General features: G+C 40.7%; 2 protein-coding genes and 1 pseudogene across 3 annotated transcripts; all 3 read left to right on the forward strand.

Moving 5' to 3' along the window:
* The first annotated feature begins 1,997 nt into the window (after positions 1-1,997).
* On the forward strand, positions 1,998-8,009 carry LOC137720314 (ARF guanine-nucleotide exchange factor GNOM-like). The gene is made up of 4 exons (XM_068459367.2): positions 1,998-2,112; positions 2,233-2,364; positions 2,921-3,748; positions 3,894-8,009. The coding sequence occupies exons 3-4, from the start codon at positions 3,014-3,016 to the stop codon at positions 7,566-7,568; spliced, it is 4,410 nt and encodes a 1,469-aa protein (XP_068315468.2). The 5' UTR covers positions 1,998-2,112; positions 2,233-2,364; positions 2,921-3,013; the 3' UTR covers positions 7,569-8,009.
* A 974-nt stretch (positions 8,010-8,983) lies between these two features.
* Positions 8,984-15,064, forward strand: LOC137720425 (ARF guanine-nucleotide exchange factor GNOM). The gene is made up of 3 exons (XM_068459493.2): positions 8,984-9,201; positions 9,790-10,634; positions 10,781-15,064. Exons 2-3 carry the CDS (start codon positions 9,900-9,902, stop codon positions 14,456-14,458), a joined length of 4,413 nt encoding a protein of 1,470 aa, XP_068315594.2. The 5' UTR covers positions 8,984-9,201; positions 9,790-9,899; the 3' UTR covers positions 14,459-15,064.
* Positions 15,065-17,229: 2,165 nt separating this feature from the next.
* Positions 17,230-19,849, forward strand: LOC137721528 (AT-hook motif nuclear-localized protein 15 pseudogene; annotated as a pseudogene). Its single transcript, XR_015962876.1, has one exon. The product of XR_015962876.1 is annotated as an AT-hook motif nuclear-localized protein 15 pseudogene (transcript).
* The last annotated feature ends 965 nt before the right edge of the window (positions 19,850-20,814 follow it).

Below are 20,814 nucleotides of genomic sequence, written 5' to 3' on the forward strand. Positions count from 1 at the left end.
CGTATTGTCAATTGGTTTTACGGTGGAACTTCAAATCAAATACACCAATGAGTGTTGAATATATGCCATGTGAACTCAAGACTTTTTGGTCTTGGTGGTTGGCATAATTGCTGGTGTATGCCTATAAGTGAAGGCAGTAGTCTTGCATTGGGATATGCTTGCCGAGGGAGAAGGCTTGCATCAGGAAAGCATCCAAAGAGATGGTGAGAGCATTTGGCTCTACCATGGGCACGGGTGAGAGAAAATCAAGGGAGCTAGAGTGAAAAGTATTCTAGTGGAAGAACTCTTAGGGGTAGAGTGAGGCTCTTGGGAAAATTCTGTGAATGGGCGTATAAGGAATTTGAGATTGGATTATATCGATTTAACTCATGTGTAACATGTACTGTTATTTTCATAGTAAAGAGTAATATATCTCCGGAAACGTAGGTAGGTTTTTGCTAAATCTCGTAAATTTCTCGATGTCTTCATTTCTTGTATTTTATTACGTTCAATTGTGGGTTTATATCTTGGTGAGGGAATCTGAATCTTGTTTCCGCACTAACGGGCCAAGGCACGACAACTTTACCTTAAAGGCAAGTCCAGGATCGGCTACGAACACAGAAGCGGAGAGCAGAGCGATCAGGTTCGCCTTGCAAACGGACTTGCCCAGCGACAATGAGAGCTTCCAGAAGCTTCGAGGCGATTGTTTACTACCTGCGAAAGAAATTTGAAAAGTGAGAAATCATCAGAGCGAATTGGTCAACGTACGCGAGGTGTGCGCAGTGCGCAATATGCTAAAATGAATAAGAGAAAGGGGACGAAGGGCGGAGGGAAGGAGGAGACGAGGTGCTCAGTGTACCTGGGGCGCAGGATAGCCGGCGGAGAGAGGGAGGTGTTGGCGGGAAGGGTGGGGTTTGCTGGGGAGAGAGGGAGGGTTTAGGTGGGAGCTCGGAAGAACACGTGGAGACGTTGAGAAGCGCCATTGCGAATTTTCAGTCGGAATTTTTGTTCGTTCGCTTTTGTGTCAGAGGATAACGGTAAGATCTGAATTTGGATATATGGGGCCGGGGTTCTGTAAACTTGCTCACACCTATGAGTGAGATCCCCAAGTCCTGCGATTTGAATTTTGAAATATAGTTTTTATCTATAAATATACAACGACACTGGACTCGGACTAAAGCACACAATGATTGAGTTATTAAGTATCGACTTGCCAATTAGGTACGTTGAATGTAAAACATCGTACTAATAAGTAAAGATGAATATCATATCGTAATAACAAGTCTTATTTGTATGTTTGTTAAAGATATCCATTTATATTCAGTTTTTCTATAACTTCGAGTAAGCAAATTTTGTGATAACACGCATTTTGTCTTAGTTGTATGGTGAGTGCAGTTATGTTTGGATCAATTTTAATATTGCAAAATTACGACTCAATCAATTTACGTTAAACGGTGCAATGCGATTTAGTTTAAGCTAAACGAAAAAAAAAAAGCCAAATAAAACCTCATACTTATGATGTCATGAAGTGAAACTCATCAATCTAAGAATGTTAACTATTTTTAACCACGTATAAGGTCAATATTGCATCTGCTATTCCACCAAAGTAACATAGTACCAATCTTATATTATATTAAAGGTTGATATCATTGTGTCTCTTTCTTTTAAAAGGAGGACATAAGTCACGATTATCCATCTTTTTTAGGGGTCGGGAAGACTTACATAAGCATTTCAGCCTCTTTCTGGCCATATGTCTGACTTCCACACAAACCGTCGGTTTCAAACCTGAGACCTTAGATTTTTAGTTTGAAGAAAATCTCGCAATCCACTATTTATTACTAGACCACCAGCTCGTGGTTAATATCAATGCGTTAAATGAAACATAATAGTAAATAGTGACATGCATTATCAAGATATATATTTATAATAATTTAAAGAGAATCGATCTAGTATCTCTCGGTTACTGCTCTGGTCAAAAGGTCAATGCTAATTGACACCAAGATATTATTATTATTATTAAAACACAGAGATCCTTGTTTACTGCCAGTATACTTTCTTCTTCTTCTTCATTTCATTTTTTTCTTCCCATAGATCCTTGGTCGGATTCCTCGCTCTTCCATTTTTCCAAGCAAGGTAAATTCTTCTCTCTCACATAACTTCACTCGCATGAAATCTCCTTCGCATTTGCAATTTTTTTTATTTTTTATTTTTCTGATATTAATGGATCGCACGGTCCACTGGATCTGTTACCAGAGAACGGAGCGGTTGAACCCAAAGCTTGCAGTTGATCTGGACATGGCTTGAACCGGAGGGGGAGAGGAAGGAACCGGATTTGGGAGGTGTCAGGCTTGGGATCGCAGGCGAGGTTGAAAGCAGGACTGCTTGGTAAGTAGCCAAACGAAAATTTGGAATTTGAATTGTTAGTCTGGGTCAAACCAGATGCTCGCAGCACATTTGGCGTCCGAAGTTCGGATTCGGCATTTGAAGGGCCAATGTCGAGATCAATGGAACCAAACAGAGCCAATTTTGGTTCACTTTTTCTTGGGGCGAGCTGTTTAGTGTTGTTTTAGGTTTTAAGTTGTTTAGAATCAAATGTTTAGTTTACGAATGGAAATTGACTGCGTAATTCTCTGTTGCGTGAAAGTTTAGTTTTGTTCAACTCTTAAGTTGGAATTTATGTATGAAGTTTAACCTACGTTTTTATTAGTGAAGGTAGTGTAGGTTTTTTGCGTTATTTCTAGTGTGTTTAGATGGTATGTGTACTTGTAAAGACATTTAAATTATAGAGCGAGACGGGAAGTTATGGTTGTTGAAAATTAGTGGGAGTGGTTATGGTAGTCTAAATGTCTGCATATGATATGATTACGATTGTCTTGAATTATGCCTCTCGATTAATTGTTATACTTCAGTTAGCTTACTTGGTATGTTGAATTTCAACTAGGTATGTGTTGCCTATGCTTCTTTGCCTTCTCTATATAGAAGCTGGTAAATACAGCTAGAACTTGGGTTCTGTTAAAAAGAATATTGTTCAGAGATGGGGCGTCTAAAGCTGCAAACTGGGATCAAGGCAATTGAGGAAGAACCCGAGGACTGTGAGGCAACCAATTCAAATAAAGCTACATTGGCATGCATCATCAATTCAGAAATAGGTTCTGTATTAGCGGTTATGAGGAGGAATGTAAGATGGGGCAGTCGTTATATATCCGGTGATGATCAGCTGGAACACTCTTTAATCCAGTCTTTAAAGGCATTGCGCAAGCAAATTTTTTCATGGCAGCATCAGTGGCATACCATTAATCCTGTTGTGTATCTCCAGCCATTTTTGGATGTGATTAGATCTGATGAAACTGGTGCACCAATCACTGGTGTTGCTTTGTCATCTGTTTATAATATCTTAACACTTGATGTGATTGATCAAAATTCCGTAAATGTTGAAGATGCCATGAACTTGTTAGTTGATGCCATCACTAGTTGTCGATTTGAGGTCACCGATCCTGCATCAGAGGAAGTGGTACTGATGAAGATACTACAGGTTCTTCTGGCTTGCATGAAGAGTAAAGCATCTGTTATGTTGAGTAACCAGCATGTTTGCACTATAGTGAATACATGTTTTCGTATAGTTCATCAAGCAGGAACAAAATGCGAGTTGTTGCAACGGATAGCTCGCCACACAATGCATGAACTTGTTAGATGTATTTTCTCACACCTTCCTGATGTTCACGACACTGAACGTGCACTGTTAAATGGAAGTACTACAAGAAAACAAGAGGTACTGTGACTATCAAAGTTTACATGCATTAGGTCTTAGCCTAGATGTGATCTGTTGATTATGTAGTGTAAACTTATTAGTTGATACACAAGCATCCAATGTCAAGAACTTGTTTGTGAATATGTGATGGTTTTTTCTTGTGCAGATTGCCGGGCTAAATAATGAGTATGCTTTTGGGAGTAGACAATTGGAGAATGGCAATGTGAGTTCTGGGTATGATAGTCAACCATTATCCACAAGTCCTGCCTCAAATGCTTCTTCAGGCCTGGTAGCACCTCGGATTGATGAAAGTGTACTCACGGTTTCTACTGAGAAGGAGGCTGTTCAATATGATTTGCATCTCATGACTGAGCCATATGGGGTACCCTGCATGGTGGAAATATTTCACTTTCTGTGCTCTTTGTTAAATGTTTCTGAGCATATGGGAATGGGACCCAGATCTAATACCATAACATTTGATGAAGATGTGCCTCTTTTTGCCTTGGTTATGATTAATTCAGCTATAGAGTTGGGTGGATCCCACATTCAGAATCATCCCAAATTATTGAGTTTAGTTCAGGATGAATTGTTTCGAAATCTTATGCAGTTTGGTTTGTCAACGAGTCCACTTATTCTTTCAATGGTATGCAGCATTGTTCTTAATTTATACCACCACTTGCGCACTGAACTTAAACTACAGCTTGAGGCCTTCTTTTCTTGTGTGATTTTGAGGCTTGCACAAAGTAAATATGGAGCTTCTTATCAGCAGCAGGAGGTTGCTATGGAGGTTCTTGTTGACTTCTGCAGGCAGAAAAATTTCATGGTGGAGATGTACGCTAACTTAGATTGTGACATAACATGCAGCAATGTCTTTGAAGAACTTGCTAATCTGTTGTCAAAGAGTGCATTCCCTGTCAATTGCCCTTTGTCTTCAATTCACATTCTTGCTTTGGATGGCCTTATTGCTGTTATTCAAGGAATGGCCGAAAGGGTGGGGAATGGATCAGTTTCTGCACATACGCCAGTGAATCTTGAAGAGTATACTCCATTCTGGATGGTGAAGTGTGACAACTACAGTGATCCTAGTAATTGGGTTCCATTTGTTCGCCGGAGGAAGTACATAAAGAGAAGGTTAATGATTGGAGCTGATCATTTTAACCGTGACCCAAAGAAAGGACTGGAGTTCCTCCAAGGAACATATCTGTTGCCTGACAAACTTGATCCACAAAGCGTGGCCTGCTTTTTCAGGTACACTGCTGGGTTGGACAAGAATCTAGTTGGGGATTTCTTGGGAAATCATGATGAGTTTTGTGTTCAGGTTCTTCATAAATTTGCCGGTACCTTTGATTTCGCAGATATGAACTTGGATACTGCACTCCGACTGTTTTTGGAGACGTTTCGATTGCCTGGAGAATCACAAAAGATACAAAGGGTGCTTGAAGCATTCTCAGAGAGATATTATGAGCAATCACCACTAATTCTAGCTAACAAGGATGCTGCGCTTTTGCTGTCATATTCACTCATAATGCTCAATACAGATCAACACAATGTTCAGGTAAAGAAGAAAATGACGGAGGAGGATTTCATTCGGAATAATCGGCACATCAATGGAGGCAGTGATCTTCCTCGAGAATTTCTGACAGAGCTTTACCACTCAATATGCAAGAACGAGATCCGAACAACTCCAGAACAAGGTGCTGGTTATCCTGAAATGACCCCAAGCCGGTGGATTGATTTAATGCACAAATCTAAGAAGAACGCTCCATTTATCATGTCTGATTCCAGAGCCTACCTAGACCATGATATGTTTGCTATAATGTCGGGCCCTACAATTGCTGCTATCTCTGTGGTATTTGATCACGCAGAACATGAAGAGATTTACCAAACTTGCATAGATGGATTTTTAGCCGTTGCAAAGATATCAGCATGCCATCATCTTGAAGATGTCCTGGATGATCTGGTTGTATCTCTCTGTAAGTTTACCACCCTTTTAAACCCATCATCTGTTGAGGAGCCTGTGCTAGCCTTTGGTGATGACACAAAAGCAAGAATGGCAACTGTGACTGTATTTACAATTGCCAATAGGTATGGTGATTACATTCGCACAGGTTGGAGAAATATTCTGGACTGCATCTTAAGATTACACAAGCTTGGCCTTCTTCCAGCTCGTGTGGCCAGTGATGCAGCCGATGAGTCGGAGTTTTCAGCTGACACAGGGCCTGGGAAGCCTATATCAAATTCTCTCTCTTCTGTTCATGTACCTTCCATAGGTACTCCGAGGAGATCCTCTGGATTGATGGGTCGGTTTAGTCAGCTCTTATCTCTTGAGACAGAGGAGCCAAGATCGCAGCCTACTGAACAACAACTTGCTGCTCATCAACGCACCCTTCAGACAATTCAAAAGTGCCATATTGACAGCATATTTACCGAGAGCAAGTTTCTGCAGGCTGAATCCCTCTTACAGCTTGCACGCGCACTGATTTGGGCTGCAGGACGACCCCAGAAAGGGAATAGCTCTCCTGAGGACGAGGATACTGCAGTTTTCTGTTTGGAGTTGCTGATTGCTATTACCCTAAATAATAGGGATAGGATTGATCTTCTTTGGCAGGGAGTGTATGAGCACATATCCAACATTGTTCAGTCAACTGTGATGCCTTGTGCTCTGGTAGAGAAGGCCGTTTTTGGACTTCTTCGGATTTGCCAGCGGCTGCTTCCCTACAAAGAGAACCTTGCTGATGATCTCTTGAAGTCCCTGCAGCTTGTCTTGAAGCTTGATGCTCGGGTTGCTGATGCTTACTGTGAGCAAATTACACAGGAAGTCAGTCGCCTTGTGAAAGCAAATGCCTCTCACATCAGATCCCATGGGGGGTGGCGCACAATTACATCCTTACTCTCTATCACAGCCCGGCACCTTGAAGCTTCTGAGTCTGGGTTTGACGCACTGTTCTTCATTATGTCAGAAGGAACCCACTTGTTGCCGACCAACTATGCTCTTTGTGTTGATGCTTCGAGGCAGTTTGCAGAATCTCGCGTTGGGCAGGCAGAACGATCTGTTTGTGCACTTGATCTTATGGCAGGTTCTGTTGATTGTTTAGCAAGGTGGGCCCGTGAGGCTAAGCAAGCTGTGAACGAGGATGAAGCGGTGAAAATGTCTCAGGATATTGGGGAAATGTGGTTCCGACTTGTTCAGGCACTAAGAAAAGTTTGTTTGGACCAGAGAGAAGATGTCAGGAACCATGCTTTGTCTTTGTTGCAGAAGTGCTTGACTGGAGTGGATGGGATCCCTCTTCCACATGCTCTGTGGTTACAGTGCTTTGATGTGGTGATTTTCACAATGCTTGACGACTTGCTTGAAATTGCACAGGGACACTCCCAAAAGGACTACCGCAACATGGAAGGCACACTTATCCTTGCCATGAAGCTCTTGTCCAAGGTGTTCTTACAGCTACTTCCTGGCCTATCACAGTTAACAACCTTCTGCAAACTATGGCTGGGTGTTCTCAGTCGAATGGAAAAGTATATGAAGGTGAAAGTTAGAGGGAAAAAAAGTGAGAAGCTTCAGGACCAATTACCCGAGCTACTTAAAAATACCTTGCTTGTGATGAATTTAAAGGGAGTGCTCGTGCAAAGGAGCGCTCTAGGAGGAGATAGTTTGTGGGAGCTGACATGGCTACATGTCAATAACATTGCACCATCCTTGCAATCTGAGGTTTTCCCTGATCAAGGTTCAGAACAGTCCGAGACTAAGCTGGGTGAAAACGGAGGTCTAGTTTCTGAAGAAAAGGGTAATGTACTTCCAACCGAAATGGTGTCGACAGAAGTTTCTGGCACTGCAGGTTAGCATGTTGTATAGCTGTTTGCAACTAGAACCGGTCCTGTTCGTGCATGTTAATAAGCACGCATGATCCCGGATTCTGAATAGTTATTTTAGGAGGCATCTTGTTATGAAATCTTTATCTTACAGAAACTGGCAGAAGACATCTTTGATTGTTTTCTGTAGAGCTGCTAGATGTGGATATTTACAGAGGGTGCTGATATACATACTGGTTGTTTGAAAAACCAAGCGGATTGGTCGTTTCTTTGTACTCATCTTTGTCTTCCTTCAACCAGTGTCCTTAACTTCGCCTCCGGATAATTCTGTTGCAGTGTATTCCCCGGATAAATACTACTTTTTGTCTAAAGGTAGCATGTTTGTTTGGCCTCCTAGTCAGTTGCTAGTGAATCCTTCTGTATTTTGTACTGCCTTGTTCATCAATGTACAGAAGAAGATTGCTACTTCTAACTAGTATTTTTACTCGGCATCTAATCGTGCCATGTTTGACATGGTTTCGAGTTCTTGCATCGCAAATTGCCTACGTTTTGTTGCGAAAGTTGGTATTTGATGATGCATTGTTGAGCCATGTGTAAGAGGAGCATCCGATTACAGGTTCATGTGGTGTAATATGGTCTTCCCCCATCATATTTGTCATTTAACCTTTCATCTTCTTCTTATTCTCCCCCTCCATCCACTTTTGGACCTTAATGCAATCAATTTTGAATTAAACTTTTGATCCTTTCAGAATCAAGCGATGTTCGAATCTAATTTAAACTACGAGGAGATGGATTCACACTTGAGTGTAAAAGGCGAGTACACTGCTGTACATAACTTGGTTTGCGTAATTCCTCTTAGACTTCTTGAATCTTGAGTAAATATTTTATTTGTTTTTTACCCAATCTACAAGAAAGAAAACAATTTTTTAACCTACAAAAATTGAAGCAAAAACTTGATGGTTTAATAGCTTTTGTCGTTTGGAAATGCTTTTAAAATGATTGAAAACACATTTAGAAAAAATATTCTTACAGTCCAAAAGCACTTGAAATGCATGGAAGAAGCACATAACATTGCGCCATCCTTGCCATCTAAGGTTTTATGTGATCAAGGTTTAGAGTAGTCTAAAACTAAGCTGGGTGAAAACAGAGATCTAGTTTCTAATGAAAAGACTGATGGTTTTTTCCATAAAGCACTTCAAATGCTTTTAAAAATTCACTTACGTTTTTACTAAGAATTGATGTTGAAAATATTTTCATTAAAAGCGCTTTCAGTCATTTTAAAAATATTCCAAAAAATGCTTTGAGTCATTGATGCCATCTCTCTTTTTTAGTCACCTTTTTGAGTTTGTAGAGCAATATTTTTTCATTTTTTATTTTTTGATTTAAACGAAAATACTATTTTGATGGGAATCAAGAAAAATGAAAGAAATCAGACGGTCCACATTTGAAGAGACACGGTACACTGGAAGATCGCGTTTTTATGCCCCCCAAAAAAGAACGGAACGAATATGTTCACAGTTCAACAGCCGATCTGGTACCAAAAGTGGTTGGTGAACGGGTCGAACCAGAAGTTGACAATTAGTGCCGGCAACCGCCGCGAAACCGGATTTCAGAGGCTTCCGGCATGAGATCGCCGTCGACCTCGAAAGGAGGAGAACTATCGGGTAAGTACCCAAATCAAATTCCCCTTTTTCTCACCCAAATCTGTGGATTCGACATTGGAAGCTCCGCGCCAATGACAAGATCAATACGAATCTCCACCTTCTCTTTCCCCTCTCTTTATCTCCCGTTTCTTTGTGAGCTGATTAACATTTAATTTAGTTTAAGGCTTTCTAATCAGAATCAAATCTTGGGTTTTTAGAATCGAAATTCTCGAATAATTCAAGGCTGTGCGAAGCTTCATTTTTTCATTGTAGGATTCCATTGAATCTTAATTTTTTTTGTTATTGTTGTAATTGGTTTTCAATTGTTGGTCGAGATTATGCAAGAATCATACTTTTATTGTCATTTCTTTTAAATTTTGTGTTAGATGCAAATAAATATACTGTATTCCAAGTTATGGGTGTGGAATTGGGTAGACTGGCAATGAGTGTGGGTAGTGGGGGCGGTCGTGGTTGTTCGAATTTGGGGCTAATAGTTGTGAGCTTATGGCCAGTTTCTTTGTCTGATATGATATGATTGGGGGAGTTTTAAATGTGGCTTCTTGATTTCTTGTTCACTTCAGCTTATTTGATTTGTTGAATTTCTTCTAGGTATGCTTTAGTAGCTCTGTAGACCGTGAAGGTATGCGATACCTTTAGACTTGTTTGCTTCTGTGCGTTGAAGTTGGTAAATAGCGAAAGAACTTGGGTTCTGTTGAAAGATGGGGCGTCTGAAGCTGCAAAGTGGAATCCAGGCAATTGGGGAAGAACCTGGGGAATGTGATGCAACATATTCTAATCATGCTACTTTAGCATGCATCATTAATTCAGAAATAGGCACTGTATTAGCGGTTATGAGGAGGAATGTGAGATGGGGAGGACGCTATATGTCTGGCGATGATCAGCTGGAACACCCTCTAATCCAGTCTTTGAAGGCACTGCGCAAGCAAATCTTTTCGTGGAAGCACCACATGCATTCCGTCAATCCTTCTGATTATCTCCAGCCATTTCTGGATGTGATTAGATCGGATGAAACTGGTGCACCAATTACTGGTGTGGCGTTGTCTTCTGTTTACAATATCTTAACACTTGATGTAATTGATCAAAATTCCTTAAATGTTGAAGATGCCATGCACTTATTAGTTGATGCAATCACTGGCTGCCGATTTGAGGTGACTGATCCTGCATCAGAAGAAGTGGTATTGATGAAGATACTGCAGGTTCTTCTAGCTTGCATGAAGAGTAAAGCATCTATTATACTGACCAATCAGCATGTTTGCACTATAGTGAACACATGTTTCCGTATTGTCCATCAAGCGGGAACAAAAGGTGAGTTGTTGCAGCGTATAGCTCGCCACACAATGCATGAACTTGTTAGATGTATTTTCTCACATCTTCCAGATGTTCACCCTGCTGAACGTGCATTGCCAAATGGAAGCAATACCATCAATGGAGAGGTACTACTAATATCAAAATTGACAAGTATTATTGGGTCTTAGCATAGAGGTGGTCTGTTAATTCTTGAGAGTGAAACATTAAGTTGAACTTGCAGATGTCCAGGCTTAAATACTATTCTTATTCACAAATTTATGGTGTTGTGCAGATTGCAGGGAAAAATAATGAGCATGTTTCTGGAAGTAGACAATTGGAGAATGGCAACATGATTTCTGAGTTTGATAATCAGCTATTATCTACAAATCCTGCTTTGAACGCTTCCTCAGGTCTTGTAGAATCTGGGATGGATGAAAAGACAACTGGTGCTTCTAGCGGGAAGGAGGCTGGTCAATATGATGTGCAACTCATGGCTGAGCCATTTGGGGTTCCCTGCATGGTGGAAATATTTACCTTCCTGTGCTCTTTGTTAAATGTGGTTGAGCATATAGGAATGGGTCCCAGGTCTAATACCATAGCTTTTGATGAAGATGTGCCCCTTTTTGCATTGGGTTTGGTTAATTGTGCTATAGAGTTAGGTGGGTCCTCCATTCGGCACCACCCCAAGTTGTTAAGTTTGGTTCAGGATGAATTGTTTCAAAATCTGATGCAGTTTGGCCTGTCAACAAGTCCACTTATTCTTTCAATGGTATGCAGCATTGTCCTCAATCTGTATCACCATCTCCGCACTGAACTTAAGCTACAGCTCGAGGCTTTCTTTTCATGTGTGATATTGAGGCTTGTGCAAAGCAGGTATGGGGCTTCTTATCAGCAGCAGGAGGTTGCCATGGAGGCTGTTGTGGACTTCTGCCGGCAGAAAACTTTCATGGTGGAGATGTACGCGAACTTAGATTGCGACATAACATGCAATAATGTCTTTGAAGAGCTTGCTAATCTGTTGTCAAAGAGTGCATTCCCTGTTAGTTTGCCTTTGTCTTCAATTCACATTCTTGCTTTGGATGGTCTTATTGCTATTATTCAGGGAATGGCAGAGAGGGCAGGGAATGGCTCAGTTAGTGCTGTTCAGGCTCCCCCCACGAATCTTGATGAGTATACTCCATTCTGGCTGATGAAATGTGACAACTATAGTGATCCGAATCATTGGGTTCCATTTGTTCGCCGAAGGAAGCACATAAAGAGAAGGCTGATGATTGGAGCCGATCATTTTAACCATGACCCAAAGAAAGGGCTGGAGTTCCTCCAAGGAACCCATCTCTTGCCTGACAAACATGATCCTGAAAGTGTGGCCTGTTTTTTCAGGTACACTGCTGGGTTGGACAAGAATCTTGTTGGGGATTTCCTGGGAAACCATGATGAGTTTTGCATTCAGGTTCTTAATAAATTCGCCGGTACCTTTGATTTTCAAGACATGCATTTGGATACTGCACTGCGACTGTTTCTGGAGACGTTTCGATTGCCTGGAGAATCACAAAAGATACAAAGGGTGCTTGAAGCATTCTCAGAGAGATATTATGAGCAATCACCACAAATTCTTGCTAACAAGGATGCTGCTCTCCTGTTATCATATTCAATCATAATGCTCAACACAGACCAGCACAATGTTCAGGTGAAGAAGAAGATGACAGAGGAGGATTTCATTCGGAATAATAGACACATCAATGGAGGTGATGATTTACCTCGAGAATTCCTTTCAGAGCTTTACCATTCAATATGTAAGGATGAGATCCGCACAACTCCAGAACAAGGTGCTGGTTATCCTGAAATGAACCCAAGCCGTTGGATTGATTTAATACACAAATCGAAGAAGAGTGCTCCATTCATTGTATCAGATACCAGAGCCTACCTTGACCAGGACATGTTTGCTATAATGTCAGGCCCCACAATTGCTGCCATTTCTGTGGTATTTGATCATGCAGAACATGAAGAGATTTACCAAACATGCATTGATGGATTTTTATCTGTTGCAAAGATTGCAGCGTGCTACCATCTTGAAGATGTGCTCGACGATCTGGTTGTGTCTCTTTGTAAGTTTACAACCCTTTTAAACCCATCATCTTATGAGGAACCTGTTATAGCCTTTGGTGATGACCCAAAAGCTAGAATGTCAACTGTGACAGTTTTCACGTTTGCCAATACATATGGTGATTACATTCGCACAGGCTGGAGAAATGTTCTCGACTGTATCTTAAGATTACACAAACTTGGTCTTCTGTCGGCATTTGTGGCCAGTGAAGCAGCTGGTGATTCAGAGTCTTCTGCTGACACAGGTCATGGCAAGCCCATAACTAATTCTCTATCATCTGTCCCTATGCCCCCTGTGAGTACTCCTAGGAAATCCTCCGGATTTATGGGCCGGTTTAGTCAGCTCTTATCTCTTGACACAGAGGAGCCGAGATCACAGCCTACTGAAGAAGAACTTGCTGCTCATCAGCGCACCCTTCAGACAATTCAAAAGTGCCACATTGATGGCATATTTTCAGAGAGCAAGTTTCTGCAGGCTGAATCCCTGTTACAGCTTGCACAGGCACTGATCTGGGCTGGAGGACGACCCCAGAAGGGGAGCAGCTCACCCGAGGATGAAGATACTGCAGTTTTTTGTTTGGAGTTGCTGATAGCTGTTACCCTAAATAATAGGGATAGGATTATGCTTCTTTGGCAGATTGTGTATGAGCACATATCGAACATTGTTCAGTCTACTGTGATGCCTTGTGCCCTGGTAGAGAAGGCTGTTTTTGGACTTATTCGGATTTGCCAGCGGCTGCTTCCCTATAAAGAGGACCTTGCTGATGAACTCTTGCGATCATTGCAACTTGTTTTGAAGCTTGATGCTCGGGTTGCTGACGCATACTGTGAGCAAATTACGCAGGAAGTTGGTCGCCTTGTGAAAGCAAATGCCTCTCACATAAGATCACCATTGGGGTGGCGCATAGTTACATCACTACTCTCCATTACTGCTCGGCACCCAGAAGCTTCAGAGGCTGGATTTGATGCACTGTTCTTCATTATGTCTGAAGGAACTCACTTGTTGCCTGCCAATTATGTTCTCTGTGTTGATGCATCAAGGCAGTTTGCTGAGTCTCGTGTTGGAGAGGTGGAGCGATCTGTGTGCGCACTGGATCTTATGGCGGGTTCTATTGATTGTTTAGCAAGGTGGGCCTGTGACTCTAAGCAATCTATGAATGAGGAAGAAACTCTGAAAATGTCTCAGGATATTGGGCAAATGTGGTTACGGCTTGTTCAGGGTTTGAGAAAAGTTTGTTTGGACCAGAGAGAAGAGGTTAGGAATCATGCTTTGTCCATCTTACGGAGGTGCTTGACTGGAGTGGATGGGATTCCTCTTCCACATGGTCTCTGGTTACAGTGCTTTGACATGGTGATCTTCACAATGCTTGATGACTTGCTTGAAATTGCACAGGGACACTCCCCAAAGGAATACCGCAACATGGAAGGCACGCTTATCCTAGCCTTGAAGCTCCTGTCCAAAGTTTTTCTGGAGCTACTACCCGAGCTATCACAGCTAACAACCTTCAGCAAACTATGGTTGGGTGTTCTCAATCGAATGGAAAAATATATGAAGGTGAAAGTTGGAGGGAGAAAATGTGAGAAGCTACGGGACCAAGTGCCGGAGCTACTTAAGAACACCTTACTTGTAATGTTTTTAAGGGGAGTTCTTGTGGAGAAAAGTGACGGAGGAGATAATAGCTTGTGGGAGTTGACGTGGCTACATGTAAATAAAATTGCTCCATCTTTGCAGTCTGAAATTTCCCGTGATCCAATTTTAGAGCAGTCAGAGACTAAGCAGGGTGAATCAGGGCGAGTTTCTGATGTGACGGGCACTTTAATTCCAACTGAAACAGCTGCTGCTGAAGGTTCCAGCAGTGGAGGCTAAAATGTTGGATAGTCTTTGCAGCCGGATCTGGTGTTTTTAAGGCATATTAGTAAGCACACGTGGTTGCGACCATTGAGTAGTACAGAGGGAGGTGGTCTTGTTCTGGCAGGCGACCTCTTAATTTTGGCTGTATAGCTGCAAGATGCGGGATTTAGCACAGTGGGAACTGCTATATCTGGTGGTCAGGAAACCCAAGCAGATCGAACTTTATCTTCGTAATCATCTTCAACTTTCTTGAAATCCATCTATAACTTTGTTGTCTAAAGATATCATATATGTCGTGTTTTGTAGTAGGGTACTTATGCCCTTGTTTTAACTCCCCACACCCTAATTTTTTGCTGCGTCAAGAAAATCCGGAAGGGAAGGATTCATTTCTTGCCAAAGAGAAAGGTGAAATATTTTTGTTTGATTTGTTGAACAATGTACAGAACTTGATTGCTAGTTTAACTAGTACTTTTACTCGTTCGCGGTACCGTTCTTTGTGCTTGTGTTTGACATTGATATGTTCAGATTGATGAACTGCAAGTTCGTGACATCGTCGGGATTTTGTAATGGATTTCTGAGAGACGATTATGTTTACCAGAGGATCTCTTTTCGTGGGCAAAATTCTTATCTGATTTCCATTGGTGATTTCACCTTGCTCATGTTTTTTCGATTTTTATTTTTTGAAGGACTAATTGCACATTTGCCTTCCAAGCACGGGAGGGTTGTTCCATTTTTTCCCCCGATTTTGTTTTTTCTCCCAAGTTGACCTCTAAAATATTGAAATTTGTAGAATATGTTGGAACGTAAAATTGTGAAGTAGTAAATTCTGGTCTTCAAACTGTCGTATAGGTCAACAAATTTGTATTAGAAGAGACATTTACATTATGTTTGGACGAGGAAAATAAACTTGGAATTTGGATAATAGTCAGAATTTGTAAATTGACATGCATCAATTTTTTTGTTTGAATTCATAAACATAGGAATTTAGAATTTCCGTGTGGAGAAAAAAAAAACTTGGAATTTGGGATCTCTAATTCTCAAGTTTAAATTCTATGTAAATAGGTATTATTTCTCAATTTCTATGATTGAGAGCTTAAAAATAACAAATTCAGTAATTAATTTTATTGTTATTTTAGGTTAACTAAACAAGAAAATTCACAAATTCTATAAAATAAAATTTCATTATTTTAAAATTCCTTAGTAATCTTAAACTTCACCAAAACATAATGTTAAAGAATTTATCGGAGATGCTCGTAATATCGTTTTAAAACTAGCTTTTTTCGTAAGAGGGAGGAGTATAAACAACCATGGATAACTGAGCTTGTTCGGCAGCTGCATTTTCTCACCCTTCTCCATCCACTTAATTAGCTGACGCAGCGACTCCATCCACACAAGGCTTGAAAGTTTGATTGCTTTTTTACAAGCTTAATAGTAGATCAAATTGTTGGGAATTTAAGGGTTTGGGAAAATGACCTTTTGTTTTGTATGGAATAATAAGTAGGTTTTGTGGGATATTAAAATCGTAACAATTTATGCTTTATATTAGCTTGACTTTATTAATATATGTTAAATTGATAATGTGATAATATAACAATTTCGGATTTCAACTTTGAGTTGATATAGAAGTTACCTTTACATTACGTTGATGAAAGTCGTCACGAAACATTAGTTTTTATCCAATTGATATTTCGTATCCCTAAATGACAATTAAATGCAAAGTTTGATCACAATGGTGCAAATGTAGGTTATAAACAAGTCAAACATTTCACACTCGTCACCGTAACGAGAGAATTAGACAATCAAATAGACAAGAAAAAGAATTCCAACTGGTGCAATTTCGAAATCTCACGAGCAAATAAAAAATTCATGATACTAAAAGATGGGTTATTTTGAAAGAAGAGGATTATCTTTTCTTTTATTTTTTTATTTGAATCTTTACGATTAAATCATTTTAACATCTTATATTATTTTCTTTTTATAAATACAAAAACAAAAGATAAAATATGAAAGGAAAGTGAAGGAAAGAGAAGGAAGAGAATCTTATCACGTAAAGTTGGTATGAGTAAAAATGCTTTAGTAGGCCAGATAGAGGGTAAAAGGGTATGCTAAAAGATGGTAAAAACTTGGTGTTTCCAAAGAAAAAAACGATGGTAAAAACTTGTGACAGTGCAGAGGCCAAAGACTTTCCGCAGTTGCTTGCCAGGGTTAACATTGGCAAAAGCAAACATAAATCAAGATCTCAACATTAATTGTACAAACCCTAAACAAAATTACACTCTCTTTTGTTACAGAGATAAACATCCTACACCCAAAACTGCAGCACAGCGTCTAAAATCTAACAGGATTCTCTCTGAATTCTTTTTGTGAGATTTCGAAAATTTATAAATTATATTTATTTATTATTTATTGCGTAATTTGAAATTATTTGAAATAATTTTTTTATTTAAAATTGAATACAAATAGTACTTAACGAAGATTAATTGTACGATGTACAATGAACGAACTCAATTTAAGAATTTCTGAGATCCTCACAAAAAAAAATTTGACAAGAATCCAAATTCGTCTAAAATTTAGGTAAGATAATTTAACAAAATGGTTTAACGATTAATTAATCCGACCATTCAATATTAATGATATATTGACGCGTTATTGCCGAGCAACATTATTTTTCCTTCAATACGTGACAACTTTCGAATGTTTTAATTCTCATCAACTTGTAACATAAATTATATTGTTAAATTCAATAACGTATATCTTACTGTTAAATGACCAACAGGTCCTATGACTAGTATGGGTCATGGGGCGCTGTTTTTGGCGGTGATGTTTTCAGACATTCGCACTCGATACCTTGTCGGGACTGGCAGACCGTGACGTGTTCCCACTACTCCATGTGCAGTGCGCACCCACAACCCTCCTCTCTCTCTCTCTGTGTAAAAACCCTACATGGAGAGATAAACTCCATTTTCTTAAGCTTCCTTGCACACTTCCCCTTACACCTTTCCACCGCCTCTGCCCTCCTCCCGTCAAATCAAATTCCCCACGTCACCTCAGAAGGGCACAACGGTAAATTTCGATGCACAAAGATGCTTTTTTCTTCCTGGTGGTTGGTTGTGGTTGGAGAGTCTCGTCGGTGTTGGCTGTAGAGGAGCAAAAGCTCACTCAACTTGGAAGCTCGGAACTTGTAGAGTCAAAAGCCAGAGGGACAAGAAAAAACCTCGCATCTCTGCAAAACCGCCTTTTTCATTTTCCTCTCGGATTTTTTTTTTTTTTTGTTTTACAGGTTTATTAAAGAGATATTCGATGCACGAATTGTTATAGTACGCCAGGGGGTGTTGGGACCCTTAACGTACGCTCCCCGCAGCCTTGCAGTAGAGGGAGGGAGAGAGAGAGAGAGAGCTGAAAGTACAGAGGAAAAGAATCCCCTACCAAAAATACAAAATCTTAGGTTCGTTTGCTCGTACTAACCAACCCAAGATTTCCCATTGATTGAGACTTGAGAGAAAGCAAAGCAAACCAAGCTCCAATGAAGAAAGAAGAAAACTAGAAGCTGCTGCAAACTCAAAAGGCTTATCAGAGAAGTACACAAGGCATGCACTTTGTGGTACCCAATAATATACATACGCGTATATATATATATGTTACTGTTTTGAGCTCAAATATGTGAATCTTTGGGTATTTAAGAGGTGGGGTTTGAAGATTTTTGAGTTTAGATTTGGTTTTTGAAGAAGTGGGGTTAGGGTTGTTGGGTTTTAAATGCGGTTTGTTGGATCTAATATTTCTGGGTTTTTAGCTTTTAGGGTTTTCAAATAAAAAAAGGGAGATTGGGTTTAGGTGGGTTTTCTAATAAGGGATAAGGTTTTTTGGATTCTATCTGTGGATTTGGAGATTGTTTTGTAATTTACTTATTGGAGAGAGATATTTCAATCTGTCCCTGCAAGTGCAAACAAACAAAGAAGAAGAAGAGGGAGAGAGGTGCAATATTAAAGAGAAGATAAAGATTTTATCTCTACCTTCCTTAATTAGCTTGCTAGGTGGTTGTCGTTGTCCACCCAAAAACAGAAAGAGTGTAAAACCAAGAGCTTGGATTTGGATTTGGATTTTGGGTTCTGGTTTTTTTTTATTGCATATTTTACAAGATTTAATTAGAAGAAGGCCATGGCGAATCGATGGTGGGCTGGAAATGTTTCCATGGGAGGAGGAGGAGGTCATGTGGACTCAATCTCCTCGACTCCGCCGTCTCTCCACCTCAGGAACACTGAGGAACAGCTGGACGACCAAAACAACACGACCACTCCCACCAACAGCAGCACCAGCCCTCACAAGCAGAACAAGAAACACCGCGAAGACGACCGGGACAACAATGATCAGGAAGGCGACGATCAGGGCCCCAACACCGGTAGCGGCAGCCATGACAGCCTCGAGCCTGGAAGCAGCAACCGGAGGCCGCGTGGCCGGCCGCCCGGGTCGAAGAACAAGCCTAAACCCCCCATAGTCATCACCAAAGAGAGCCCCAACGCTCTCCGAAGCCATGTGTTGGAAATCAGTAGCGGCAGCGACATTGTGGACAGCATTGCCACCTTTGCCCAAAGGCGGCATAGAGGGGTTTCGGTTCTCAGCGGAACTGGCATTGTCGCCAATGTCACTCTCCGACAACCAGCAGCACCAACTGGAGTGATCACATTGCACGGAAGGTTCGAGATACTATCGATGTCAGGGGCATTCCTGCCCTCCCCATCCCCACCTGGGGCGACAGGGCTGACCGTGTACTTGGCAGGCGGCCAAGGGCAGGTGGTGGGAGGCACCGTGATGGGAGCATTGGTGGCTTCCGGTCCAGTGATGGTTATAGCAGCTACCTTCACAAACGCGACATATGAGAGGCTGCCGCTTGAGGAGGAACAAGGTGGAGAAGGAGGAATGCAGTTGGAGCAACAACAGCAGCAGCAGCAGCAATCAGGTGTGAATTCGGCAGGGACAGGAGCAAATTCAAGTTCCCAAGGTTTGGGTGAGCATAGTAGTGCAATGGCTGTTTACAATTTGCCTTCAAATTTACTTGCGAATGGTGGTCAGATCCCTCAAGATATATTCTGGGGTCCTCCCCCTCCAAGACCCCCTCCTCCATCTTACTGAGACAACAAAGATATAGAGATCGAGAGAAGGAAGGAGAAAGAAAGATGCTTGGTCTGATCACTGACTTGTTCTTTTTTTGGTTTTGTGAAAAAAATATGTTTGACAGCTTTTGTAGGCACAGCAAGCAAAGGTAGGAGGAGGACTATTTTGTTTATATCTTTTGCTTGTGAAATCTCAAATCTCTTTAGTTTTGTTATTAGGTTTTATTTTTTCTTTCTCAGTAGCTATGTTTCAAAACCGGTGGATCGTATGAATGTATTTTGTTCGTCTTTCGCTTAATCTTCTGTGGAGAATATATTGATCATTGTGTAGGCAATGAAGAAGAAAATAGTCAAGAAATGGAGGGGTTTTGGAGCTCTTGAAATTTCCATTGCAAAATGTTTGTGAAACTTCTTCCTTATTGGTAAGCTTTACAAGAATTTTTGTATACATTGCTGTAGTGTCTCCGGTTCACTCGAATGTTCACTCGATAAATTCCCTTGAATTCTTAAGTGCGTATGCAACCGTTAAATTCAATAATGTATGCCAAAAACAGGTGGTTTCATGCATAATTAATTGAAAGTTGAGTTTCCAGTTATGTGCATGCTCCGACAAGAATGTCAATTGAGGTCCATCTGGATAGTAGATAGCTTGAGAGCAAGTTGGTATGGATGGTTTTGTGCTTGCCAGGACTTTAGGGTTTAGGGTTGCATGATTTGATGGGTCGGTCGACCAATTTGACAGAGTGCAGAGACTTTCCACTTGGTCTTAGAGAACTGTTTACATAATTGATTCTTCTTTTATTCATGAGAGTATATCTTGTTTATACAAAAGGATATGCTCATACACGAATTATTACATAGTGTCATAGCTTTAATTATACACGAATTATTACATAGTGTCATAGCTTTAATTAAGTTGTTTAGAGACACTTCAGGATCATGGAGATACTAGTTCACAGATTCCATTGATCCAAATTACTTGCTTGTTTCTTTTATTGGAGCGGTATTCTAATTAATTTACGGGAGAGGAATTGGAGCTTAGAGCGAACTTGCCTACGCCGATTGCAAATTACTTGCACGCCTTTTTTTCAAGAGAATCCTTCAGTTTTGATTGCATGTGCTTTACTTTCAATATTTCTGCACTATCGGTCAAGTATTGTTGTTTAAGTAACAAGAAACTTTGGATCATTGTGCAAATGGATGTGAAAATTTTTGGGTGAATTTTAGATGGAGTTCGGTTTGGAACTAGACCTTTTTTTGGCA

Source organism: Pyrus communis, chromosome 1 (genome assembly GCF_041283825.1).
Source record: "Pyrus communis isolate YQ-2024b chromosome 1, ASM4128382v1, whole genome shotgun sequence".
Lineage (NCBI taxonomy): Eukaryota > Viridiplantae > Streptophyta > Magnoliopsida > Rosales > Rosaceae > Pyrus > Pyrus communis.

Excerpts from the sequence above, each read along its gene's own strand:
- LOC137720314 (XM_068459367.2), top strand. The coding sequence starts at position 3,014 with ATGGGGCGTCTAAAGCTGCAAACTGGGATCAAGGCAATTGAGGAAGAA. Across the intron at positions 3,749-3,893 it reads GTACTACAAGAAAACAAGAG|ATTGCCGGGCTAAATAATGA; the intron begins GTACTGTGACTA and ends TTTCTTGTGCAG.
- LOC137720425 (XM_068459493.2), top strand. The coding sequence starts at position 9,900 with ATGGGGCGTCTGAAGCTGCAAAGTGGAATCCAGGCAATTGGGGAAGAA. Across the intron at positions 10,635-10,780 it reads GCAATACCATCAATGGAGAG|ATTGCAGGGAAAAATAATGA; the intron begins GTACTACTAATA and ends GGTGTTGTGCAG.